The following is a 23050-nucleotide window of genomic DNA, read 5'->3' on the forward strand; positions in this document are numbered from 1 at the left end:
AAATATCGTGGCTTGATCGGCTGTAAGCAGTGATTCTCAACCAGTAGGAGGTGAAACTGAAAAGTAGGTCATTTTTGAAACATATTTCTTTATTTGTTAACTTCTATACAGGAAGGTGACGACTTGGTAGCAAAAAATTAATACATGAGAAGAAAAAAAACAATGGAGAACCACTACCTCACATTCTCAAGCCCTCCTTTCTGCTTTTTTTTAACAATCATTCATTGACTTCTTTTTAGGAACACTGGCCCAAGTGCTTTTCACTGTCACATCTCATGGCCATAGACGTGGTCTTCGAACACGTTCTGCTCCATGTCATCGCATATGAGCGTGCAGAAGGGACACACTTGATGATTGCGCTCGTGACGCTCCACCTCTGCCCGTGTACTTCCCGGGAAGCTCTCCAGGCAATGGCGGCACATCAAGGCAGGCTGGTTGGTGATAAAAAGACACATAAAAACAAAATGTACACATATTGGAACAGAGCACATTGTTCTTGTGTAACATAAATAGTGTGATTGAATTTGAAATAGCAAAAACTTGCATCAGGTTTATTATCAGTTGGAGATATTGCAAGATGGCAGAAAGTACTTTTTATCCAATTAAAATTGTTCTTCGGGTCACCTATTTTGACCTCTGGACCACTTGAGTTTTTAAAGGCGCTTATAAATCAAATGTATTATTATTAATATTATTGTCACATTGAAACTGGTGCTTTGCTGCCGTCTTGTGGCAACAATAGATAATGCATCAATAACGAGTGGATTTTTATTATTTACAGCAGGGCGGAGAAACGCACCAAGTAGAGACAATTTACAGTCTCGAACGAGGTTTAAGAAATAAAAAACAGATTAAAAATTTTGAATCCAGAATATGACGTCAAATAATCATTCAAAATATGTTTGTCCAATTGAAATTCTTCTTCGGGTCACCTATTTTGAGCTCGTGAGAACTTGTCACATTGAAACTGGCACTTTAATGCCGTCTTGTGGCAACAATAGGTAATGCGTCAATAATGAGTGGATTTTTACTATTTCCAGGAAATGATAATTATCTTGATTGAGGTTTAAGCAAGAAAAACAGACTACAATTTATGAGTCCAAAATATGATATGAGATGATCATTCAAAATGAGTTTTTTCTACCTGGTCTTCCTCATCTTCAACAATACTCACTGCAAAAAAACAAGAAAATCAAATAAAGATGACATGACATTGAATGTGAAATAAATCATGCTAAAGTAAAATGTGGCCTGCACACTGACCTGCAGGTATGTTGTCATATGACCGGTCACGTATCTCTGTTGCGGCACAGTGGGTCTTCGTCATGGCGTTCCGCTCCGCTGAGTGGACGCTCGCACGCATTTGAAGCTCATCCAAAGTCCTACGCAGCTCCTCGATGTCACGTGTGAGCATCTAATGACAAAACGGAGGCCACCGTTAGGTACAGCGGCGGCAAAATAGCCAACTTCAATTCGGTAAACGCCGCTGTTTACTTTGTTCTCTTGAGCAAGCTCCTCATTGTGGCTCTTCAACATGGAAGACACGTTCTTCTCCTCTTTGATGACGGCATCTTTGCCCGTGATCACCGCATGAGCGTCTCGGAGTTGCATCTAAAAGACCCAACGCCCCCCGAAAAAATGTATAGTATGAACTATAATGTACCATTGGAGGTAAATTAGACAAGTGGTTAGCATTTCATCATGTAATCTATATTCTGGCCTTTTTTTCTCCGATCCATACCTCAGTTTGTAGCAACAGTCCATTGTCATCCCCTGAATTTGGATCTGACTGCATGCACTCAGGCAGATTCTGGTCCTGAAGTTCCACCTGATTGGCCGTGTGGAGCAACATCTCTTCCTGGAGAAAAGACGCGGTAAAATATTGACACGGTCATAGGGTTCTATGAACATAAAGAGGCAAAAAAAATCACCTTTAAGCGTTGGATTTCTTCACGTTGCTCTTGCAAAGTGCTTAGAAGACTCTCTCGCTCCTTTTTCGTCTGACGTAGTTCCGACATGAGTTCATCGTGTTTGTCCTGTGAAGAAAACAGTCAATTCGCACCCATCCGCCGCCATCACAGACGCCATGTTAGAACCTTCAAGGCGCCGCCGTCTTGTCTTTGCTCCCACAAAGCTTTTTCCAACTCTACGTTTTGCTGTTGGATGCGATAGGCCTCGTCCTTCAGCGTCGCAATTTCCCGATCGCTCTGCTCCACTTCTTCCTGATTGTGCGTAACACCCGTGAGAGGAGTCATCAAGAAATGGTAAAAAAAAGCTCTCAAAAACATTGAGCTTTTTTTTGGAAAGTTTGATGATTTTTCATTATATAGAAAGGACTGCCCATGGAGTTGCAATGGGTCACATTTCCTCATCAAGTGCTCTCTATATTACACAATGAGAAAACTGACCCACATTTGTGTCCCAAAATGTTCGATTATATAATCTCTAAAACTAATCTGTGTTTATTTGTGTCCGTGTGTACCTGTGTGGTAATGACCAACAGGTCATCTGAGCCGTTTGCCGCACTTTGCTCATTGTTGACATCCTGCTCTGTGAAGTTAAAGGGCGGGCTGGCGCCGCACACTTGACCCGAGCTGTCCACGTAGCAGAATTGATAGAAGTCCAACTCATTCTTGGGTAGGTAATAATCTGTGATAAGAAAATGTCATCCATTGAACAAACGCAGACTGTATTATTATTATTATAGTATTTTAAGGCCGTGTCACAAAGTCATACTTAAAAATATTACAGGTGGATTTTATGAAGGTATGAATGTTTTTTTTTTCCTTTGGCCCAAAAAAATGACTGGAGAATATGAAGAGCTTGAATGCTGACTCCGCATTAAAATCGAGAAGGATTGACCCACCTTTAAAATAAACATGCCTCTTCGATGACTGTTCTTGGCTCGAGTCCCCGCATGACTCGACCCACACAAATGTGTGATAGTCCTTTGTGGTGCTCCACCCCACCTGGAAAAATCAAATTACTCTTTTTTTATAAACTATTTCAGTATTATTTTTCTTGTTGAAAACATTGGACAAAGTATTTTGATTTACAAGCATGGTCACTGAATAAATTAGTCATTACATCATTTTACTGATATGCATCTTTTCATCCTCTACAAAAAAACAACTACTATACTGCATCAGTTGTGAAACTCTTGATTTGCCTGCATTAAAGTGTCCTGGAGAGTTTTGAAAGGCATTTATAAATAAAAAAGTATTATTATGATTATTAATATTATTATTATTAAATGAAATGCATTATTATTATTACTACCACTAGTAATATGAGTGTATTATACGCCCTCTTGTGGCGAAGACAAGCACTACATAAAGGAGCACTATGGAGGGGTGGAACGGAGTAAAGGGCATTTCCATTCAATACTATAGGAAAAGATAGGGATAATTTGAGATTCGAATGTTTTGAAAATGCGTTTGTTTGCCATATTTCCCCCCCCAAAAAATTATATATTATCCACCTTAAAGATCCCCACCCAGTCGCGCGGACTGGGCTGGAAGTGTGCGGCGAGAGTGTAGCAACAGCTGACGGAGGTGGCTGCCGGGTACGAGTGCGGGATGTCCCTGAACACCACCTGAGAGAAGCCGGTAGTGGAGTTGTGCATGCTGGAATAAAATCCACGCAGTTATAAATTTGGGGTGAGTGAAGACAGTAGGTGTCGCCGAGACATAACGGTGATATGACACTTCTTTAAAAATGCTCCTTCCCCTCGTTGTCTTCTACCTTTTTTGCAATCTAGTCTGCACTTGTTCAAAAAAAACGACACAAAAATTAAAGTTTGCACCGAACACGCAGCAAGCGTCAACAACTGTCACCATGAAGTCACCCTTAGGACAATGATCACGTTTGTAATAAAGCGTCACGGTGACAAATACATAATTAAATAACAACAAGAGCTGATATGACGTTATAAAGCTTAGGGAAGAGAAGATAAGACTTACATTTATTCACAGCGTGCGACGAGTGAAGTCACTCGGTTCTGTAACCCCTCTGGTGCGTTTAAGGACCCTCGGATCCGTGCTGCGTTTATGAACGCTCCTCGAGTCGAATCTGTTGTTTAAAGTCAAAATGTTAAAGTGTGTTTGTGTATTGACATGTTTATTTGTGAACGAAGTGTGCTCGTGAGGTTTCGAGCGGCTAAAAGTGAACTTTATCAGTACACGGCAACCATCTTGCAAGATAACGTATCTGTCAGTCCAATTTTGTTATTAAATCAAAGGACAAAATATCGAGCTAGCCAGGAGTCGAACCTAGAATCTTCTGATCCGTAGTCAGACGCGTTATCCATTGCGCCACTAGCCCGTTATGTGGCGTATTTGCAAACATCGAATTGTATATGTAAAATACTACTCATTCCACAAGAGGGCGCCAAAATCACACATTCCTTTCTGCCATACAGTATTTTTTATCTTTGTATACTATTTTTTAAAAATCGTTTTTAATGTATTTAAACTGCCATGCTATTCTAAAAATGAGATGAAGTTTCATTTTTAAACAGTTCTTTTATTTGTGATTTAATTTCTGTTTAATGCAATTTATTTCTCTATTTATTATTGCATTGATTGAAAAAAATGGCCAAGTGTACGGTATGTTTGCTTTTATTTTCATACTTACATATGCAAATAAGTTTTAAGAGTCACAAAAATACATGCAGTTAAATTAGTTCAAAATAAAAGAACAGCGTTAGTCTCACTTTTAGTTAGCGTACATTTGAACATTTTTAGATTAGCAATATTGTTCAAATGATGCAAATATTAAATACGGTAGTTGAAGTATTTTTCAAACCAACAGAATAACATTTTTTCTAATTGTAATACATTTCACGATGCATTTTCAATTTGAGGATTGAAGAAGTACGTATATGAATTTACATATTGATTGTCCTAATTTTCACTGTAATTTTAAGCATTTTGTTAATACTGAAATAGCATATATGAAATGAACCATAATAAAAAATAAATATCGTAAGCCTATGGATTTAGTTCTCATAAAGGCCACTCGAGGACAACTGACCAATGAGCGAAAGGCATGCCAACATCCAATCAGAAGGAAGAAGGCCGGGCTCTTCGTGTTGTTGATTGGCCAACAGCAAAAGCGGCAATGTAAGCGTGAAATTCCAGTGTCTTGTTATCGTGTTAGACTTCTCGTTCGTGTCAAGAATAGCAAAGCCGAAGCCGAAATAAGCCAACTTGTCGGGAAATACACTCCACCATTTCAGGTTCGTGACAAGCACTTATGCTAAGGTTAGTTGCACGGTGGTCTGCAAAGTCGGTCTCTACGGGCATTTTGCAGCATTTGGTTTCCATGGCAGCCTGACATCAAGTCGTAAACTTGTGGAGGTTTAACTTCTTTTTATTTTTGCCAGTTTTGCAACCTAAATCGACGAGATATGTGTGTGTGCAGTCGTTAACATTGTGGTATGTTTACAATTTTTCTATCTTATTCGCTAATCTTGATACTTCAGTTCAAAATATTTGTTTCCAGATTCAAACGATCATAACAATACTAATCATTCAACAAAAAATACTGAGTACTTCAAGTATCACCTTAATTGCTGTCATTAAAATCAGTCACTACATTTATGCATTGTTTGAGCATTAACACTATGCCCAATGGAAATTGTACTAAAAAGTTAAATACAACTGAACCATACCAGCATGGTGATTGTTTTGTTTTCAACCTGTCGGTTGCCCTGGCAACATTTGCATATGTATCCTTAAACTGCTTTGTTCATTTACTCAGAGTGATTGATCGTTTTTTTTCCCTTCCACCTTCTAATTGCTCAACAGATCCCAGCGATGCTCGCGTGGGCCGAACTTGCCATGACAACATGACGCCCGCTACCATTTCTCCTGGAGACGGCGATTCGGGGCTTTATCGTGACACAATTCGGCATTCACTCTTGCGTCGGTTCGGCCGTGCAGGCGAAGGCGAGTGACTGAGCAACCTTGGCGAGGGCACTCGGATGCTGGAATAAATGAATCGTCTTTGAGTTTTGAAGATAAAGCGGTGAGTGTTTTTTTAATTCTGTTCTGCAGAAGTGGATTTTAACCCTTTCAGGAACAGTGGTTCCATCAGTAGAGAGCTAATCATGTTATCAGGTTACAGGTTATCATTATTGATGCATGAAAAAGTTACATGTAATGTCATTCTTTTTTTTATTTTATTTTTTTTTACTTTTTTTTGGTTAACTCATTTACTGCCAGACGTGCAGAAATGTGTCCACTCCATTGCCAGGGTTTTTGTCATTGTCACTTGAATTCCAAGACCCCCAGAATATTGAGTTTTAGGACTACATAATTATTTAATACAGCATTAGAAACCTTAGATGCTCCTCTTTCATCAGAAGAGAAGAGTTAATTCCTAAATTTATGTGGCTGGAGTTATATGAGCTTGAAATGAGGGCTGTCCAAAATACAATGCAATGGTTTTACTGATGGTTTATATAGCCCTTTAACAGCAGCTAAATTCGTGAATGTCAGTGAATGAGCTTTAATATACAGCAGCATGTACATTTTTTTTTTATTTTTTAAATTTCTCCTTTTAATTCAATATCATCCAAATGGAACACATGCATTTTTTTCTCGCTGTCCGCATTGATGAAGTTCAAACGGTAACACAAATCCCGCCCTGTAACTAAAGCCAGCAAGTCATCACACAGGTTAACTGACGCCCCTGGAGGGACGCTGATTGGCTCCTAACACTAACACCCATCACCCCGACCTGGCCCATTTTGTACCTGTGATGCCCCCGAAGGCCCCACCTTGCCTCCATAAATGATTCACAGTAAGAACACACGTCCGTACACGTACAGCGGGATCGTATCTGGGTACAAATTACAATTCATTTGTCACACGACACTCTGAATTCTACCTCACCTCCATTAGACACTAACAAGGTCCAACACAAGAACACAAGCTACTTACTTAACAATATTCATCATTCCATTTCCATTCCATTAACTGCACGATAATAGACTCAGATCCCATTTCCCAAAATATGTCACCTTTGTATTTTAAGGATGACTCGACCACTTGGAGACGAACAGCAGAATGAAGGAGAAGCAACAAACGTCAACCAAACCCAAAGCACGTCAGTTTGCGCACCGTCAAACGTCCAAAAGAGGCCGAGGAGGTCCAAGAAGAGGTAGTGGATCTCATGTCGTGATCTGTCGTGCATTCCCAAAAAAAATTCAACATTCTCCATAGAACAACTCATCATGATTTTTTAAATATTTTTTTACTTCCTGGATGCATTTTTTTGGCATGTTGATGTCACTTCCCTGTGTCTCCGCCCCCCTCTTCCAGGTACCTCTGGGTTAACTTGAGCAACTGCAAGTACGAAAGCGGTAAGAATGACAATACCACAATCAGATAAACAACGGAAGGCATCTTTTATCCGCAACTAAAACTCAGATTTATACTTTGAACGTCAGTGCAGCGTGCCACTCATCGCTACGGCCTGAAAGTGGCGACGGACGCAGACGATTGGACCCTGATGTGGACCGATTGCTCCATGTCACTCGAGAAGGCCAAGGCGGTGAAGCAGTACCAGGTAGTCTCGAAATGAACTCATTCTCTGCCATTCGCCGATTTAATTGAAAATATGGCGTAGAACGTCATTCCCGAATTTGTTCCGGTTTTAATTTTTTTCATGCTTGGGTGACGATAAAGCGCTGGTGAGACCTCTGGCAATGTTTGTTTTTTTTACTTCCACGAGGGGGCAGCATTTGCCTTTTGTCCATATTAGCGCTTTATAACAGCTTGAGCTATTGCTAAAGCGCAATATACGTAAATTAATATGTATTGTAGTTTGAGCAGCCGCCCCCATTTCAAGCTCAGATAACTTCAGACCCATATAATTTAGGAACTAACTTTTTTTTACTTATGCGTGTATGTTTGCTCCATTCCAGAAGATCAACCATTTCCCCGGAATGATCGAGATATGCCGCAAGGACACTCTAGCCAGGAACCTCAACCGAATGTTGAAGCTCTTCCCCAAAGACTACAACATCTTTCCCAGGACGTGGTGTCTACCCGCTGAGTGCGTTTTCTTCTGTCCTACCCCACAAAACCACTTGGTATATTTACCCCTTCCACCATTTCCTTTTTCAAGCTACCGCGACTTCCAATCGTACACGCGTGTCCGAAAGCATGCCACCTTCATCTGCAAGCCAGAATCCGGCTGTCAGGGACGAGGTATCTTCATGACAAGGTCCGGTAAAGACGTTCAACCTGGAGAACACATGATCTGTCAGCTCTATATCACCAGGGTGGGTGTTCAACACATCAGAGGTGACAGTAAGTTGCAACGGGAACTAAAAACGGGATGTTAGCATGACGGGGGAACCTTTTGACGGCAGATAGAACTGTCTAGGATTTCAGTACTACAGAACAGGAAGTGGTGCGGACATGTGTGTTCACGTCAGCGGTAACGGATATGGCGCATATCAAGTTGGGTGTGTTCACACCCACAACGGCGCATAACACCTGTTTTAAACCTGCGTATGTAAAATACAGAGACACCCCTGCACAGTTTTAGACCGTGCCTAAAAAAAAACAGCGCTCATGAACACCAGTCAACCATCCAAGTACCAAGTCCTGGTCTCAAGTGCAATCATCTGACTCAAATCTTCTAAATCTAGCCTTTAATCATGGACGGCTACAAATTCGACTTGCGTATCTACGTGCTGGTGACGTCATGTGACCCGCTCAGGATCTTCCTATTCAAGGAAGGGCTGGCCCGATTCTGCACCACCAAGTACCTAGAACCAGCGCTCAACAACATGGTGAGGACGGAACTTTGAATGTCAATCATTTATTCCGAAACGAGGGCGATTGAAGTGGTTTTGGGTATGATCACAGCATTGCAAATATCATGTCGTAATTTTCAATTTGTCTCATTAGAATGAAGTGTGCATGCACCTGACCAACTACGCCATCAATAAACATCAGGACAACTTCATCCGTGATGATAACACCGGCAGCAAACGGTGCATTGCCGTGATAACGGGATGGTAAAAAAAAAGCAAGAAAAGTTCTCACCAGGTTGCTTCGGGTTCCTCCAGGAAGCTGTCTACGCTCATCCGGCAGCTGGAGTCGGCGCGCGCCGACGCGGCTAAACTATGGGGCGACATCGAGGACATCATCATCAAAACGCTGATCGCCGTGCAGCCCATCCTCAAGCACAACTACCACGCGTGCTTCCCTCACCACGTCGCCACCGGCGCCTGCTTCGAAATACTCGGTTTCGACGTCCTCCTGGATCAGTGCATGCGACCCTGGCTGCTTGAGGTACGTGTTGAAGGTTAAAAAAAAAAGGTGTCCATTCCAGTGCCAGGGTTTTTGTCATTATCACTTGAATTTCAGGACTTACAGAATATTGAGTTTTAATAATAATAGTACATTTCATTTCTAAGCGCCTTTCAAAAATCTCAAGGTCACTTTACAGTCAGTTTTTCTGTGGGTGAGCAGCGGCAGCCACACGTGCCAGCGTTCACTGAACCCGGAATAACTCAAATAGATAGATAGCTAACTAGCTAATAGCCAGTCAACAGATAGCCACAAATAAATAAATATGACAATTTTAGGACTATATAAGCATTCAATCCAGCGTGAGAAACCTTAGACTATTCTTTCATCAGAAAAAAATATTTAATTCCTAAATTTTATGGTTCTGGAGTTATCTGAGCTTGAAATTGGGGCAGCTGTCCAAAATACAGTACATATTGATTAATATAGTGCTTTAACAACAGCTGAAGCTGTAACAAAGCGCTAACATGGACAAAAGGCAAATGCTGCCCTCTCGTGGAAGTGAAAAAAACATTGCCAGAGGTCTGACCAGCGCTTTATCGGCACCCAAACATGAAAAAAAAAACTCAAATTCTGGAATGGCAGCGAATGAGTTACATAGCAACGAAGCGCGAATGTTTGTGTGACGTCAACAGGTGAACCACTCACCGAGTTTCACCACCGACTCGCCGCTGGACCGCGAGGTGAAGGACGCTTTGTTGCTGGATACGTTGCTACTCATCAACTTGAACGCCTGCAACAGGAACAGGATCAACAAAGACGAGCGCAGGCGATCCAAGGAACGTCTGCAGGCGAGCCAGTCCAGAACGGCAAGGTTAGCCCTGTTATGGCGAGGCGGACTAAAACAAAAAGTACAAGTCCACAAGCTTCTTGTTTGACGTCAAAAAGGTCCGAGGAGCTCCACAAATGCAAAGTGGCCTCAGCCCAGCAGATGGAAAGATACGAGAGCAAACATCTGGGAGGCTTTAGGAAGATCTTCCCCAGGGAAGGAGGAGACGCCTACGATAAGTTCTTCATGCAGGGAAGCTCGCTTGTGCAGACCACGGAAACTTCGAGAGCCCGAGAGGAGTGCGCCAGGTACTTGTCAACACTAGCCAGCAGACATTTTGCATTCATTTACAAATAATAATAATAATACATTTCATTTATAAGCGCCTTTCAAAACTCGCAAGGTCACTTTACAGTCACAGAATAAGTTTTTCTGTGGGTGAGCAGCGGTAGCCACGCGCGCCAACGTTCACTCAACCCGGAAGTAACTCAAATAGAATAGTAAGACAAAGAGATAGAAAGCTAGCTAGCAAGCCAATTGATAGTTAAAATGTTTATTTTTAATTGACTGATTTATTATCATGGAAAATGTCTTCCATAGAGTATGCTTTTGAAGTTCTAAAAGGTATGCATTATTTATGATTGGTGAATATGGTAAATATTGGTTGATGAGGGGTAGTAGTTAAATTTCTCATATTTCTTAACTCAATCACTGTCAGACGATGTGCAAAAATGTGTCCACTCCAATGCCAGGGTTTTTGTCATTGTCACTCCAATTTTAGGAGCCACAGAATATTGAGTTTTAGGAATACGTAAACATTCAATGCAGCGTAAGAAACCTTAGACTCTCTTCTATCATTAGAACAAATAGTTAATTCCTACATTATATGGGTCTGGAGTTATATGAGCTTGAAATGAGAGCACCTGTCCAAAATACAATGCAATAGTGGTTTATATTTCACTTGAACAACAGCTGAAGCTGCAACAAAGCGCTAATATGGCAAAAAGAGAAATGCTGCCTCCTTGTGAAAAAGAAAAAAAAACATGGCCAGCGCCGTATCGGCACCCAAGCATGAAAAAAATGGCACTTTACATCATATTTACAATTCTTGATTTTTTTTTGGGGTGGGGGAGTGGACAATTTTTGCATATTGTCAGGCAGTGAATGAGTTAATTGAAGTTTTCTCAGTGAAATAACGTATTTGCCGTCAACACACAGGCAGCTACTACATCCACTACCCGACAGGCAGAGGACTACAGGTCGACATCGGGATTCTCAAGGCGAAACGGCAGGGGAGCGCCCCAAACGGCCCACAAATCGAGCACCGCCGTGCAGGCCCCCTGCCACTTATCCGGTAATACCCAAAAGTGTCCGCAAGAGGGCGTCTACGCGCTCTTTTGTCCCACGATGAATTGCTGGTCTTCTCTTTGACCCCACTGGCTGCATTCAAATGAGCCAGATGATGCTCAGTACACTTTTAGTGCCTCCACATGCAAATGTGAAGACCCCCAGACATGACGTAGGGGGGGTTTAATTGTGGTCATACTACAGAAATAACATCTCCCGAAAAAAATGATCATGTGAGGCCATGAAACTCTAATTTGGAATAATATGATCCTTCCTGGAGTGTAGCTTCTCTCGAAAAGGTCACCTTTCTTGAAAAATGTGTCGTTTTTTTAATGGGGAATGAAAATAAAGCCACACTTTAGCATTTTGTGCAGGTTGTATCTCCATTTTAGTCATTTTTTGGGGGGCCACAAATGTGTATTTTGTGCACACGTGAGAGAATCTTTAATGGCCGCCAATTAGTATCTTGCATGCAAATTAAAATTTCTTTGCCTGAATTTAGCATTTTATGTACATATTTAGTGGCAAGAAATTATTATTATTATTTCCTGCTCACGGTGTACATATTCTGCTGCCACAAATAATAGAATGCACCAAATGCAAATATTCGATTCATATTCCATTTGTTTACCTTAACGTGCAAAGTTGTTCATCCGCAAATCAGCCTTGAGTGATAATATTTTTTGGGTGTCCAGGTTGGGCCTTTTTCTTGGCCTAATTTTGCACATCAGGGCCGTAATTTAGTGTTTGCAGGTCACAAATTAGGATGACGTCAAGGCTAAAATTAGCATATCATGGCAAGCAGTGAGTATTTTGTGGTCACAAATGAGTATTTTGTTGCAATAAATCCGCTTTTTTAACCCCCCCCCCCCCCTCTGGAGCCTCCTGCTACAATCAGATCCCGTGAGGTGAAAGAGAACGATGCAGAGGAAGAAGAGGAGCGAGTCAAAGCACTCCTTGAGAGGAAGAAGCTGCTTGTGGACCTTGGCCTGGTCCAGCACATCCGCCAGCTGCTGCAGTTAGAGGGCCGCAAAACCGACCATCCCGGCCATCGGGGGCCAAGGGTCACAAAGCAAATTTTAACGGTGACTTGCTCCAACATTCTTTCCAAAAAAACATCAACGTTGACTAACCTTGATTATTCGGCCGCAGCTGGATGCTTCTATGCGGCTTTCCGAAAAGGCCAAGGTATCATCCTGCATTGTGACATCCAGACAGGTATGCGACTGACACAAGTAAACATAAATAGTGAAAATATTGGACACTTATTATCATTATTAAAATGCAGCAAATAAAATGAGACATTCTGTTCATTGTCTCTCTCTCTCTCACACACACACACACAAATGGGTGCTTAAAAATACATTTTATAAAACTCCATATAGGACTTGTAGTGTTTTATATAATGTAGATACTATTACATTGATGTATAAATATTTTCAATAAAAGAGCAATGCATAATTCTGCAGTATTTTGAGATATAGTGAAAATGTGAAAATTATATAATAATAATAACAATGATAATAATACATTTCATTTCTCAGCGCCTTTCCAAACTATATATAACATAATATGAATGTATATTTATATATATTACATATCATAAAAGAAGAAGACATATCATAATTATTGCAATATTTTGAGATACATAAATATATATATATATATATATTTATATATGATAAAACAACAAAAATTACAAATGTAAAAAAATATATACATAGATAAATATATATATGCATATGGAATGCATAATTCTGCAGTATTTTGAGATACAGCAAAATATATATATATATATATACACACAGTATATATATACAGTATACAGTACACACACATATATATATATATATATATATATATATATATATATATATATATATATATATATATATATATATATATATACTAGATATAGATAGATAGATAGATAGATAGATAGATTTTATGTTATTTTTTTATTTTTTTGCTGTATCATTTATTAGATATATACATTTTCGTATTTTTGGAGTGTTTTTAGAATCTCATGGTAGGCCCCATTGGTGTAACCCCCCCCCCTCGTGAATCTGTGACATAGCACCACCTGAGGTTTTGGCAAAGGCTTAGTAGCTTGCAAATGTTTATCTTTATTTGAGAACAGCGTTTTGTTTTTTTTTTTACATAATAGAGGAGGTGGAACGTTTGTTTTTGGAAAAATATGCGCATGGAAGATTTACAGTCACAATTCAACTGGAACTTGAAATGTATGTTTTCCTGTTTAAGAAAATAATAATTTCACAGATGTTTCTTGTCTTGTATCGTTTGTTTTGATCTGACTGATCCACCAATGAAATCTATTTATTTTCACATAGCTTGATACCAAACGGCTGAGATATGAAATACAAAGCTTAAATACTCTATTTCTTCTAATATGTAATTGCTTTTTTTGCCTCCAATACATGGCGATATTCCAAAAAAAACTAAATAAATAACTTAGTGTGGTCCTTATATGATGCACTGCAACCTTTTTTTTATGACACATGCTTTCTTATAATTAGTATTGTTATATTTCGCTGTGTCTTGTGAACAAAATGGAGGAAATTAACTATAAAGCTCTCATACAACCACATTCTTAATCACGCTCACAGCTGTTTATTGAGCTAATGCACCTAAATAGAAAATAAAAGAACTCCCAATAACCGAATTCTTATTTTATATTTTAGTGCAATACTTCGGGATGCATCTAATGAATAATTCTAAATACCAAAATATGTTTCATTGTTCTCCCCCCAAGAGCTCACTGAGGCCTTGGACTACCATCAAGAATTTCCACACCCCACTTGAGGGAGAAAGCAGCCAAAAAATGAAAAACAAAGGGTGGTCCGGGAATGCCGTCGGGGTCCCTGGACCAGGTGAGGACCTACATGCCCTTTATTTTATTTTTAAATTCATGCTGCATTCAAGTCACAGGAAATGGTGGGAAATGCACTGATTCTATATCTCAGTGCATGGTTACAATAACAAAATAAGAGTTGACAGAATTCATTTGACTCCACTACAGTTACAAAGTATATCTATGCTCATATATTCCATCCAGGCCCCCGCTTGCCAAACGTCAGGGTCTCTGACCCAAGAGCCCCCACGAAGGGGGTCACCAAAGGACTTAGCCCCTTTGCACCAGCTAACCTGCACACAGGAGGCCTCCTGGTCACCTCCTCGCGCCCTCCTTTACTCCAGAGACCTCGCCTTGCTGCAAGATGTCCCCCTCACCCAGCACGATGAGGGACTTTATAGGGGGGGGGGGGCACTGGAGAGACTGAAAATTTCCAACATAGTCAAAATACACCTGAAGTATTTTTTTAATGTTGCTTTTTTCCTGTGTGTGTAGGGGGGGTGCAATTAATACACAAACAGACCTCAGGGTATAAACCACTCACTGGCAATAAATATATAAATTCATATTTAATTCACATGAATTAAGGTCCGTTATTGCAGAAATTGAGTTTCAAATGGCCTTTCCAAATTCAATAAACAATAAAAAAATGAATTAAATGGGGCCATGACGTCATCACATGGTTATTTCTAATTCAACAAAATGTGGTTTTGGTATCTGAAAAGCAATTTCATGTATCATGTTGCATTTTTTTTCCAGCGACTGACCTTTTTTATGAAATGAAACGCACGTGGCAGCATTTTGTCAGAAGCCATAAAACTTTACGACGTTTGTCAGCTGTTTTTTTTTTAGAGGTTTGAAAAAAACACGACAGATTGTCTAAAACAACACTGGCCTGCGTTTGGATGGCTCAAAAATGTATTTTAGTGTTTTTTTTCGTTTCTTGTGCTGTGAAAAATAATCAGATTTAGATTTTTACTCAGCATTTATAAAAGAAAACAAATTAAAAAAATTAACCTCGATAAGAAAATATGGCGTCACGATAATTCCACTTGAATTAATTAACATCCCGTTTAAGAGTTGACGTCCTTCTGTGAACATTTTGACCTTATTTCCTCGGAGTTTAAAAGCAAGGGGGTTAAAAAAAGAAAGGGACACAAAGGTGGAATGTGTTCCAAGAATTTATGGTTTTATTGCGTCTGTAAATTCCGGAAATCCTCTTTCATGCTGGACCCACGGCTGGAAAAGACATTTAAGGCCATTGACTAATCCAAAATATGGAGAATTGTAAACATTTTAAAGACATCGACGAGGAATTTAAGCTGAATCCAATTAAGCACAGGGTGGACGATTTTTTTATCGAGAAAAATAAATTACATTTGAGTATTGCTTTATTAAGGAAGAAAAATATGGCCTTAAGAATTTGTGACTATTGAAATTAATAGGATTTTAATAGGCCTTGATTTTCATTTTATTATTGTTTGGCTACTTAAAGCTGCTTTATTTTTATTTTTTTATTAATCTTTGCTTTGTGAAAACCAAACGTTCACTTTGCCATCACCTCCACGAAATGTCGTAATAAAACAAGTGACTCTGGCGTGTCTTCATTGTATATTTGAATATTATTTTTCCGGGCTTGCAAGGAGACTGAAAATGGCGCACGTTTAAAGGGCTGCACTTTATGAAAATTTACAACTTTGCAGTTGCAAGTTTTACGACTTGTACGGCTCGGGGATTGGCTGCTTGCCGGATCATGTGCACGGCCACACTGACAACTTCTTGTTCCCCAACAGCTCGTCGTGCAGCTGCTTCTTGCTTCTTATACAACCCTGCGATCATAGCAGCTCATTTTTATGATTATTTTGTGTTCGAATGTTGGCATTAAAATGCCACAAAACTGGAAAGGATTTGGATTTTGGGCCAGGAAGCGGAATGTGTTTTTACTGTATTGAGGATACGTGAGGTGTCATGGCGGCCTGCGTAAAATGGGATTCTACGGGACCTTCTTAGGGAAAACTGGACCTATGTGGTCGGGGGTACACGGGGGCACAACTAATGGAAGCAGCAGTAAGGTAAGTGTGTGTCTTTTTTTTTTTTTTTTGCAATGTGCAGCAGTGCGTGTATACATGTCAAAAAGCGAGGATTGTGGTTAGTAAGGCGCGTGCACGCCTAGCCTAGGAGTGGGGGGGGGGGGGCTGCAGGTGAGGCGAGCACGCGCTGGTCCATTTTTATTATCGGTGAGGTTTGGATTTTTGATGGATTTGTTTTTGCTGTTCTCTGTATGTGACGTAAAATTGAAGAAGCTAGGTTGTCGATTATGTGTTGTCAAAATGCAAAATACTTTTCTGAACGGGGTGAAGATGAGGCCTTGTAAAGTAAAATAAATAAAACACCCCGAAAATATAAAGTGGACAATAAGACTTACTAAGTCACGAAAACAAAAGCAAATTAAACATTGAATTTGAAGTTACGTAAAAAAAAAACCTGATTGTCGTATGTGTGTTGTCGAAATGCAAAATAATTTACTAATATGAACAAGGTGGAGTAGTGTAAAAATGTCGCCATGTAAAGTAAAATAATCAAATAAAACACCCGAAAATGTAAAGTGAGGACAATAAGACTTACTGAATCACGAAAACAAACCCAAATATATACATATCTAATTTGAAGTTGCGTAAAAAAAACATTGAAGAAGCTTGATTGTCGAATATGTGTTGTCAAAATGCAAAATGCATTTCCATTATGAACGGGGTGATGTATTGAGTACAAATATGGCCTTGTAAAGTAAAATAAATATAATAAAACACCCCAAAAATATAAAGTGAAGACAATCAGGCTTACAGAGTCATGAAAACAAAAGCAAATTAAAATGTATATTGAATTTGAAGTTACGTAAAAAACATTGAAGAAGCTTGATTGTCGAATATGTGTTGTAGAAATGCAAAATACGTAAATGTCTAAAATGAACGGAGTGACGTAGAGAGTAAAAATGTGGCCTTCTAAAGTAAAAAAGTCAAACAAAACACAAAAAAAAGTCAAATGAGGACAATAAGGCTTGCTGAGTGGTGAAAAAGCAAATCTAAAAATGTATATTAAATTTGAATGTGGTCGTTCTGTCGTCGCCATCTTGGCTGCTGAGGCCTATATAGTAAATTGACGTGACATACTCCTTTTAAAAACAATGTTATTGTTTATGTGTTTTTAATGACGCTTGGTTATAATCGTTTGTGTTATGTCCGTAAATATTTCACAAAACCAAATGGATTGTTGGTCAATTTGCGATTTGCATTTTGGGGCGAAAAAGTCTGCATCCATGCACGATATATTGAAATGTAAACATCAGCATATTCATTGAAGGAAGCAATTGATGATCATTGAAGCAATCTGGCCTCATCGATCAGATTGAAAGAACAACAAAAACATCAAAACAATCATGTTGTCGCTAATGATGTCATCGATCTGGTGAGAAAAAACGCAATTGGGATGATTGGCGTGTTGAGTGATGATTTGGGCGGAATTTGGGGGAGTTGAAGGTGCGATGATGACGCTAACGATCGTGCATTTTTTTGCACGCGTTGGATTTGGAGGCACCCGGGACCTCCGTGCGCGCAACAAGAGCCCCCCCACGGGCGCAGCCGTGCACGCGCGGACGCCGGTGATTGGCCAGAGGTGGATCAGATGGTACATTTCCCCTCTGTGTTCAGTGGCACCTCACAAGCGACCCCCCTCCCCCTCCTCTCAGCAAAAGGCAAATCTCCGATAAAGTAATGGCAAAAGCACTTGGACTATAAAAGACAACAAATCATTTTCCTCCGGAGTGCGCCCCGTTGTCCACCCAATGAGTTCCTATTTTGTCAACTCAACTTTCCCCGTGTCTCTACCGGGAGGACAGGACTCTCTCCTGGGCCAAATCCCCCTCTACACGTCGGGATACAGCGACCCGCTCAGACACTATTCCGGGGCGGCCACCTATGGAGGCGCCGCTGCCGCCGCCGCCGCCGCCGCCGTGCAGGACAAAGTCTACCCGGCTTCTTATTACCAACAAACGGCCATCTACAGCCGGGCCGCCGGAGGGGCTCCGTGCGACTTCAACCCGGCGGGGGGCTTCTATAAAGACGCCGAGGGGTCGTGCGCTTTCTCCGGTCGGGACGACGCGCCGCCTCCGCCGCTTTTTGGGGCTCAAGAGCACGCGCAGCGTAAAGGCGAGTGCGTGGGGGAGCAGGGCGCGGGCATGAGCATGGACGACAAGTCCTCGGCGCTCATCTACCCGTGGATGCAGAGGATGAACGCCTGTTCGGTCGGTGAGTGGCACTCGCGCACGCACGCACGCACGCACGCATGCACGCACGCGCGTGGTCGGCTTGGTTCGGTATGTTTGCATCGCGCACACGCACGCTGGCCTGCAACAGCCAAACAAACAGTTGTTACACTTTTTTTTAAATAGCTGGTGACGTAAAACTATAACGGTTTTAAAACACTCATGCAACTATGCATATAGTATGTGATGTCATTATTTACATGCATGCAAAATTATGTCTCTAAAAAAGAAATAGAACGAGAGTTGCACTGATTATCTAAAAGTACGTGTGCTTGTAAAATGGACGCAACAGCACCAGGCATGCGCACTAAAACACTTTTTTTGCCTGACATTACAGATATCCACGGAATGTTTACATTTTATATCATTCACATCTAATTCACCATATACTTGAGTGTTAAATTTTAAATATTACCATTGTGAGATTTGAATATATTATTTTTTCTTCAAAATTCATCATTTGTGATATCTGATTTGGCCTTGCGTTTTAATTGAAGTATCTGTCACCCTATTGAGGTAAAAAATAATAACCCAAATATGGTTATATTTAAATGTATCTGTGTCTATGTGTGTGTCTATCTGTCTATCTGTATATCTGTCTATCTGTTTATCTATCTGTCTGTCTGTTTATCGGTACCTGTCTGTCTATATATCTATCTACCTATCTACCTATCTACCTATCTATCTGTCTATTTGTCTATCTTTCTACATGTCTATCTGTCTATCTGTCGATTTATCTATGCAAAAAAACAGAAAATGTCCAATAAACGTCACCCGTATACGTTCGTCAATGCAAATTTCGTTCAAGAATGCAAATTTCGACGAAAACAGCAAAGCGTGACCCAATTGTGTGCGTGTGTGTGTCCGTCTATCCGGCAGGCCCGTTCGGCACCAGCGGTCGCAGGGGCCGCCAGACGTACACCCGCTACCAGACGTTGGAACTGGAGAAGGAATTCCACTTCAACCGCTACTTGACCCGCAGGCGCCGAATAGAGATCTCGCACGCGCTCTGCTTGACCGAAAGACAGATCAAAATCTGGTTCCAGAACCGCAGGATGAAATGGAAGAAGGAGAATAAGCTCCTCAACCCGCCAAAGACGCCCGAAGAGGAAGAAGAGGAGCAGGTGGAGAAGAAGAGTTAAAAAAATGGACACTCGACGTGTACAAAATATGTTGTAGATATGATCCATATGTGACGTGATATCTTCTAGAGCTGCTTTTAGACATCTCTGTGTGCTCTGTCTTGATTTAGGGACTATGCAAACATGTACAGAAATTTGTAGTACTTCGTTCCACGTCTGTACGTCGTGTTGTTAAGCCTATGTATACGTGCACGTGTTGTACTTGTTCTTGCCTGTATATAAAATATCATCTCATTATTTATTGCTATAACGTGTTTGATGCAATATTTTGATCAGGAGGAAAAATGTACATAGAAATAAAAAGCATTTTGATGTATATAACAAAAAGACTGCTGTCCTTTTTTTAAAAATATACTTTCATTTTAAAAATGACGTTAGTGCGAGGATTGAAACAATCGCGTTGAATCGGATGACGGATGACCCCCAAGGCCCCCCATCCCTCCCCAGTGACAAAAAGGAGGCCATTTCCCAATCTAACCGCCAGATGGCGCCCTCGCCCCGCGCGGCCACGCCGGTCGGCTCAGCGGGGAGGCACCATCGACTCCGTCGCCTAACGACCATTATTTCGTCATCATTTGTAAGCGGCGAGCATGAATTACCTCTTGGAAGTCATCAGTGAGGATTTACGACTGGTCAACAAAGGCACGTGATACCCGAGCGCGCTCCCCCATATTTGGCGGCATACCTGGCAAAGTACAGTAGGGGCTTTCATTGCTTATAATTCATGATTGCGTCCATAAATCGTCCAAGCACGCAAGGATTATAGCGACAAAGATCTACAAATCGTAGGCTTTAAAAAAGCAAAGCAAATGAGCTCGTACTTTGTAAACTCGTTCTCAGGGCGCTACCCAAATGGCTCCGACTATCAGTTACTAAATTATGGGACGAACAACGCAGTGAGCGGCTCCTTCAGAGACCCCGGCACCATGCACTCTGGGTCCTTCGGCTACAACTACAATGGCATGGACCTCACCGTGAACCGAGCGACCGGCGGCGGAGGAGGCGGCGGCGGCGGTGGCGGAGGACACTTCGGGGAGGACGCCCGGGGCTTCGGCTACCGCCAGACCCCCAATTGCTCGCTGTCCTCCCCGGAATCGGTGCAAGCTCCGCCGCCGTCGTGCGCCACTGCCAGCCGGGACCCCCAGGAAGTCAAGAGCCCCTCCCCAGCCTGCGAGCGGAGCAACGTCCCCACGGCCGCCAAAAGCGCCAACAACAGCGGATTCACAGATATCGACGACCCCTCTACCGCCGCCCAGGCTTCCACAGACACCGAGGACCGCGGTTCGGGGTCTGGCGCCGCTCAACGGGCGCAGGAGCCCAACCTGGCTACCTCGTCCGCCCCCACCGCCAACGATTGCCACGCGCCGCAAATCTTCCCCTGGATGAGGAAGCTTCACATCAGTCACGGTAAATAAAATAAACCCCCTTTACGGTATCTGCAAATATTTCCAAATCTCATTCACTCCTCTCAGATATGACCGGACCGGACGGCAAGAGGGCCCGGACCGCGTACACCCGCTACCAGACCCTGGAACTGGAGAAGGAGTTCCACTTCAACCGCTACCTGACGCGAAGGAGGCGAATAGAAATCGCTCACGCTTTATGTCTTTCCGAGAGACAGATCAAAATTTGGTTCCAGAACCGCAGGATGAAGTGGAAGAAGGACAATAAGTTGAAGAGTATGAGCCTGGTGACGGGCGCCAGCGCCTTCCACAACTGAGCCAAGACCACCGATCTACGCCCCCCTTTCACCCGCCATGACAGCCGCTGCATATGGAGGTGAAAGCGTTCTCATAATAATAATAATAATAAAATAATAATAATAATAACAAAATGGAGGAAAAAAATAATCGTAACGCTTTAAAGCGCAGCACCTTGCAGCATGCTATTGTGATAGAAGACAAAAAAGTATCTTGTGGTTCTTTTTAGTGGTAGCGTGTAGTTGTCACGTCATATTGGTGTAAATATTCATATTTCTTGGATGTGAGCTCTTTCTTGAAATGGGGTGTTTTAAGAAAAAAAGTCATTATAAAAAATGAAGCTGCTGCCATTTGAATGTAAACATGGACCCAGTGTGTTTAGTGTGTGTGTGCGCGCGTGTGCGTGATGTCAACTTTGTTTTCTTCTCGCCAATAAGCTTTTTGTATGTGAACTCATAGCGCTTGGAAATAAAACTTTCTCTCTCACGCGTGGCTTTTCTGATACCCCCCACCCCCGTTTTGTTGTTGTTGTTAATTAGATAACGATAAAATCAAAATACCTTACCTTGTGGTAGGAAGACGACTCCGTCACGATTTTATCCAGAAAAGTTCCTCAAAAGACAAGCAGAGATTGTCTTATAAGCGAGTACTAGTACAAAAAAGATTGTAAAGGCCCTATATGACATACAACAGTCCTGGCAAAAGTCACGTGATCTCCATAAAGTTGCTTTTATGGTTTTGGGGAGTAGACAATGTTCAATATAATTCACTCGGGGGTTTGAATGAAAGTGACGGCTTAACGGCGTGCAAAGGGGGACCGAACGCGCACGGACGTTTCATATATGTGGACTCGCAAATGTTTCAATAAAAGTATCGAGAGGGCCCTGCGTTTTTATTGCCTTTTAATCGCATCTAATTCCATTTCAGGTTACATCGAGCTCGCCTGAACATTTTACGCAGTGAGAGAGCCATAATTGGACTATTTTTATTATCGTCTGATAATATTCCTTTTGCATAAAAAAAAACAACATTGTTGGAACGATTGGATTTGTTTACGTTTTGAAAGAACTTGAGGAAGGTTCTGCGGTGATTGATGCCTACCAGGAGAGTCACTAGACTAGACGGTCAAAGGGGGTACAAGGGCCGCATCCAAGGACGTGAAAATAGCATTAGGCCTGTTTGTCTATTCTCTCACTTCAAGAAAGAAAAGTTCAAAATATACAATTAAAAAAAAAAGTCAGCTCAACCTCTGGACATTTTTGCACATATTCATAACGATATTAAATGGCAATTTGGTCTTCCTGGAACGACTATTGCATATTGATAGGACTAATGTGGAGCCGGATGTCATGCATTATTCATGACAGCGGGATCATCCGGGGGTCAGGAGACCAAATGGAACCTGACATGCTCTTGCACTGTCACAATGCAGAACAATATTTACAATTATGTATTACCATATAAAGAGCAAATTTGGGCAATATATATATATATATATATATATTATATATATATATATATATATATATATATATATATATATATATATATATATATATATATATATATA

At 41.2% G+C, this 23050-nt stretch overlaps 4 protein-coding genes and 1 non-coding gene across 10 annotated transcripts; 3 read left to right on the top strand and 2 right to left on the bottom strand.

Annotated features, from left to right (window-relative positions):
* Positions 1-68: 68 nt before the first annotated feature.
* On the bottom strand, positions 69-4162 carry calcoco2 (calcium binding and coiled-coil domain 2). Its single transcript, XM_089015222.1, has 11 exons — positions 3963-4162; positions 3482-3626; positions 2867-2969; positions 2483-2649; positions 2097-2222; positions 1932-2036; positions 1742-1858; positions 1495-1611; positions 1264-1414; positions 1145-1173; positions 69-431 (listed from the first exon to the last, which is right to left on the bottom strand). The coding sequence occupies exons 2-11, from the start codon at positions 3623-3625 to the stop codon at positions 267-269; spliced, it is 1224 nt and encodes a 407-aa protein (XP_088871348.1). The 5' UTR covers position 3626; positions 3963-4162; the 3' UTR covers positions 69-266.
* Positions 3521-15908, top strand: ttll6 (tubulin tyrosine ligase-like family, member 6). Of its 5 annotated transcripts, none has more exons than XM_089015213.1 (18): positions 3521-3659; positions 5811-6030; positions 6683-6807; positions 7042-7167; positions 7329-7369; positions 7457-7575; positions 7934-8064; positions 8137-8293; positions 8666-8809; positions 8928-9013; positions 9089-9314; positions 9968-10146; positions 10221-10409; positions 11320-11455; positions 12330-12533; positions 12601-12666; positions 14222-14339; positions 14525-15908. In XM_089015213.1, exons 4-18 carry the CDS (start codon positions 7043-7045, stop codon positions 14707-14709), a joined length of 2106 nt encoding a protein of 701 aa, XP_088871339.1. In that variant the 5' UTR covers positions 3521-3659; positions 5811-6030; positions 6683-6807; position 7042; the 3' UTR covers positions 14710-15908. The 5 variants fall into 5 exon arrangements, with proteins under 5 accessions (XP_088871339.1, XP_088871343.1, XP_088871340.1 ...); XM_089015214.1 differs by lacking the exon at positions 3521-3659 and adding an exon at positions 5151-5239; XM_089015215.1 differs by lacking the exon at positions 3521-3659 and adding an exon at positions 5410-5438.
* On the bottom strand, positions 4251-4323 carry trnar-acg (transfer RNA arginine (anticodon ACG)). The gene has a single exon. It is a non-coding gene; the product is annotated as a tRNA-Arg (tRNA).
* A 222-nt stretch (positions 15909-16130) lies between the features above and the next one.
* hoxb6b (homeobox B6b) lies at positions 16131-20052 on the top strand. Of its 2 annotated transcripts, XM_089015788.1 has the most exons (3): positions 16131-16392; positions 18213-18621; positions 19518-20052. In XM_089015788.1, the coding sequence occupies exons 1-3, from the start codon at positions 16306-16308 to the stop codon at positions 19778-19780; spliced, it is 759 nt and encodes a 252-aa protein (XP_088871914.1). In that variant the 5' UTR covers positions 16131-16305; the 3' UTR covers positions 19781-20052. The 2 variants fall into 2 exon arrangements, with proteins under 2 accessions (XP_088871914.1, XP_088871915.1); XM_089015789.1 differs by lacking the exon at positions 16131-16392 and having other exon boundaries at positions 17907-18621.
* A 357-nt stretch (positions 20053-20409) lies between these two features.
* On the top strand, positions 20410-22270 carry hoxb5b (homeobox B5b). The gene is made up of 2 exons (XM_089015138.1): positions 20410-21187; positions 21253-22270. The coding sequence occupies exons 1-2, from the start codon at positions 20590-20592 to the stop codon at positions 21498-21500; spliced, it is 846 nt and encodes a 281-aa protein (XP_088871264.1). The 5' UTR covers positions 20410-20589; the 3' UTR covers positions 21501-22270.
* Positions 22271-23050: the final 780 nt, after the last annotated feature.

This window comes from Hippocampus bargibanti, linkage group LG15 (genome assembly GCF_051943395.1).
Source record: "Hippocampus bargibanti isolate YZ-2025 linkage group LG15, ASM5194339v1, whole genome shotgun sequence".
Lineage (NCBI taxonomy): Eukaryota > Metazoa > Chordata > Actinopteri > Syngnathiformes > Syngnathidae > Hippocampus > Hippocampus bargibanti.